The sequence below is a fragment of the Limulus polyphemus genome, unplaced genomic scaffold, assembly GCF_000517525.1.
Source record: "Limulus polyphemus unplaced genomic scaffold, Limulus_polyphemus-2.1.2 Scaffold4216, whole genome shotgun sequence".
In the NCBI taxonomy this organism is placed as follows: Eukaryota; Metazoa; Arthropoda; class Merostomata; order Xiphosura; family Limulidae; genus Limulus; species Limulus polyphemus.
The window spans coordinates 76,344-80,447 of NW_013669826.1; the positions used below are offsets into that span (position 1 = coordinate 76,344).

General features: G+C 39.5%; 1 protein-coding gene across 5 annotated transcripts in view; it reads right to left on the minus strand.

The window, feature by feature from the left end:
* The window catches only part of LOC111088678, a 23,567-nt gene that overhangs the window by 11,048 nt on the left and 8,415 nt on the right, over nucleotides 1-4,104 (minus strand). For all 5 annotated transcript variants that reach the window (XM_022399426.1, XM_022399425.1, XM_022399422.1 and 2 more), the window contains exon 3: nucleotides 3,179-3,286. In XM_022399426.1, the coding sequence (XP_022255134.1) occupies nucleotides 3,179-3,286 (108 nt within the window). The remainder of the gene's footprint in view (nucleotides 1-3,178; nucleotides 3,287-4,104) is intronic.

Below are 4,104 nucleotides of genomic sequence, written 5' to 3' on the forward strand. Positions count from 1 at the left end.
TTTTTGTGTGTATGCTGTTGATAAGCTGCCTTCCGTCTGGTCTATCAATTTAAAATCAGGACCGATTCACACTTAAACTTTACCCTAGATTCACTCTTAAACTTTACCCTAGACAAATTAATGAAAATATTACGTTGTTTCTTTGTTTTCCAATTTTCTGTCGAAGCAACACAAGGTCTACCTGCGCATAAACACTCTAAATTTTGAACTGATAGACCAGAGGAAAGTAACTAATCAACATCACCCACCGCCAAATCTTGGGCTACTCTTATCTGACCGAATAATCGGATTTGACTGTCATTCTTATAGCGCATGGACAGCTCCAACGTACAGAGCATTTTTGAGTAACGTGACGCAAATCATGTAACAACAGATTTACAACTTGGGCACTATTCCCTGGGCCACGCCTGCCCTTATTTTAGGTTTTACCCTGAAATACCCTGAATATGATAACAATATCCGGAACTGAGTTTTATGCAAGCCATCAATGTTAAAGGAACTGTAGAGTGCCCCTGTGAGACAGCTACGACGTTAAAATCCGAGGTTCAGTTCCTCGCAGTGGACACAGCTCTAAAACAAATAAACACATTTCCTCCTAGTTGTGATTAATTCTGAATCTACAATATCGATTTACTGTGAATTGTAAGTTGTTTTTTTCATTTGAAATAACATTGTTTTAGGTTTATCAAACGTCTCAGATTTATAAGACTTGAAATACCTCAAAAGTTCTATTCATGGTTATGATTAAATTTGAAACTAATTCTTTGGTGGTGGTCTTAAAATTAACTTTTATATCAAAAAATATTTGACGTCATCCGCATTATTTTAAATAAATACAAACAAACTAAAATATAAAATAAATTGTGAGAATAATTAATTGTGCTTTCATTTCAACTAATATATGGAACGTAGGAAAACACGTGCAGGAGATCCACAAATAATTAGCGTCCAGGGTTCGACTCTCGATGTACTTCTGAACACAGGTGCTAATATCCTAGGCCTACTATATGTGGTTGAGTGTAGCCGTGTAGATGGCGAGTGCTGCTAGCTGCTCGCCCTCCCTCTGGCCAGTAGGTTTTAAATTAAAGACAACTATGGTTAAACCCTGGAGTCTCTGGTCTGGCTAAACTTTGAGTCTTTGGCCTGGCTAAACCTTGGTGTCTCTGGCCTGGCTAAACCTTGGAGTCTCTGGCCTGGCTAAACCTTGGAGTCTCTAGCCTGGCTAAACTTTGGAGTCTCTGGCCTGGCTAAACCTTGGAGTCCCTGGCCTGGCTAAACCATGGAGTCTCTGGCCTGGCTAAACCTTGGAGTCTCTGGCCTGGCTAAACCTTTGGAGTCTCTGGCCTGGCTAAACCATGGAGTCTCTGGCCTGGCTAAACCTTGGAGTCTCTGACCTGGCTAAACTTTGGAGTCTCTGGCCTGGCTAAACCTTGAGTCTCTAGCCTGGCTAAACCTTGGAGTCTCTGGCCTGATCATTAAGCCTATGTGCCACTTAAGATCTTGCTCATATTGAATATATTAAAGCATTGGGAACGCCATCTAAGATTTAAGAAAAAAAAATCTAATTGTTTAACAATTATCCCATATCAGCCTGGTGGTTAGGACGATCGACTCGTAATCTGCCTAGTGAGGGCGTTATAATGTGACTGTCAATCCCACTTTTCGTTGGTAAAAGAGAAGCCCAAGAGTTTGTGCTGGGTGTTGTTGACTAGCTGCCTTCCCTCTAGTCTATCACTTCAAAATTAGAGAAGACTAGCGCAGATAGCCCTCGAGTAGCTTTGCGGGAAAATTCAACAAACAAAAACCCCAAATCTTATCAAGAGTGAAAGATGTTTACAGCTGTGTGTTTGTTAGCGACACCTAGTGCCAATTACCACTACCACAGCATATGTAGTTTTACCTTTTGATAGCTAAATAATAAAACTAACCAAAAAACACACCTGACACACGTGTTTCATTTTTAAGTTTTCGACAAGTAGGATGACTTCTGGACATTAAATTCAAAGGTCAAAGTTGAAAAAGGTATAAACCTCTTAGAGGTTCTCATCCTTTCTGCTCCATTGAAAGAAAACATATTGTATACTCCAATATGTACGAAGCTGTCTGTAAACCATTTCGGTTAATACACTGGTCTAAAGAGTAACATTTCGGTTATTAACATATTGGTCTAGAGAGTATCATTTCGGTTTACATAAAAACTGACGTCCTATAAAATGACTCTATCAAGCTTCAGATCTTTAACTACAAAGTTATTCTCTGTTGTCGTTATCTTTGGCTTTGCTGATGAACCGATGATGGCCCTGTGGATGTTCAGTTGGAGAAGTACAGTTGCTAAGAAGACATTGAGGTAATCATATCATATCCGTCTGACGAATTTGGATTGTTTTCCGTTTCCTCCAATCTTTTCACCACCAGATGTCTCACTTATTATATTCACTATTAGAATGTATTTGTTTGCTTAAGATTTTTCGCGCAAAATTACACAAAAAGGCTATCTGCGCATAGCCCCCTAGATTCACTCTTAAACTTTACCCTAGATTCACTCTTAAACTTTACCCTAGATTCACACTTAAACTTTACCCTAGATTCACTCTTAAACTTTACCCTAGATTCACACTTAAACTTTACCCTATGAGCGTTATAAAAGGGACTGTCAAATCCCATTATTCGGTCAGACAAAAAAAGTAGCCAAAGAGTGGGCAGTGAGAGGTGGTGATTATTTTACCTTCCCTTCGCAACAAACACACAGCCCCCCCCTCCCAGTGGCACAGCGGAATGTCTGCGGACTTACAACGCTAGAAACCGGGTTTCGATACCCGTGGTGGGCAGAGAACAGGTAGCCCATTGTGTAGCTTTGTGGTTAGATTCAAACAAACACACAGCCCCCCAGTGGCACAGCGGTATGTCTGCGGACTTACAACACTAGACACCGAGTTTCGATACCCGTGGTGGGCAGAGAACAGTTAGCCCATTGTGTAGCTTTGTGGTTAGATTCAAACAAACACACAGCCCCCCAGTGGCACAGCGGTATGTCTGCGGACTTACAACACTAGAAACCGGGTTTCGATACCGGTGGTGGGCAGAGAACAGGTAGCCTATTGTGTAGCTTTGTGCTTAAATTCAAACAAACACACAGAAATTAAATGAAATAAAAACTAATTATATTTTCCTACATTACCTGTTAACGATCTGTGATTATCAATACCGACGGTGTTAGGCCGCAGGTGGCGCCTCTGCTGCCACGGGAGTCGGGAAGATGTAGGACTAGGATGTCTTGTTAATAAAGCTATAAACAAAAGTAAAATACACGTTATTTTATATTCTTACAAACTGTTATGGCTGTTTAAAATCTTGTTCACTTTTCATTACTCATTACATTTGGTGTTTTTGAAATTCATTCTTAAACTTTAACCTAGATTCACTCTTAAACTTTACACTAGATTAACACTTAAACTTTACCCTAGATTCACACTTAAACTTTACACTGGATTCACACTTAAACTTTACCCTAGATTCACACTTAAACTTTACCCTAGATTCACACTTAAACTTTACCCTAGATTCACTCTTAAACTTTACCCTAGATTCATTCTTAAACTTTACCCTAGATTCACTCTTAAACTTTACCCTAGATTCACACTTAAACTTTACCCTAGATTCACTCTTAAACTTTAGAATTTCAAATGCCGCGGCTATTGAGGATTCCCTCTTGTTTAACCACTGAAATTCACGTTCCGGTTAACTGTGGCGACATGTCACATGTTATCCAAAGATGTAAAATATTTTAGGTTATCAGGATGTAGACATTTAAAACACCAGGTATGAAAGATCGCTAACTGGAGAATGAGTTGGGGGAGAAACGTTTTTTCTGGATAAAACAGTTTATCTGAAATATCCACTATAGTAAGACCTGACTATGTATTTTATACAGAGAAGGTTGTCAAAATTACCAAAATACGTTAAATATGGCCGAGCGTCGCCTGGTAGCTAGCGTACCGGATTGTGGATCTGTGGCTCTTATACTGTTATCGCAAAAAAAAAAAATAGATAAATATAAATGTCCCACTCCCTACTTAGGGGCAGTATTTTTAGGCAGGATTAGAG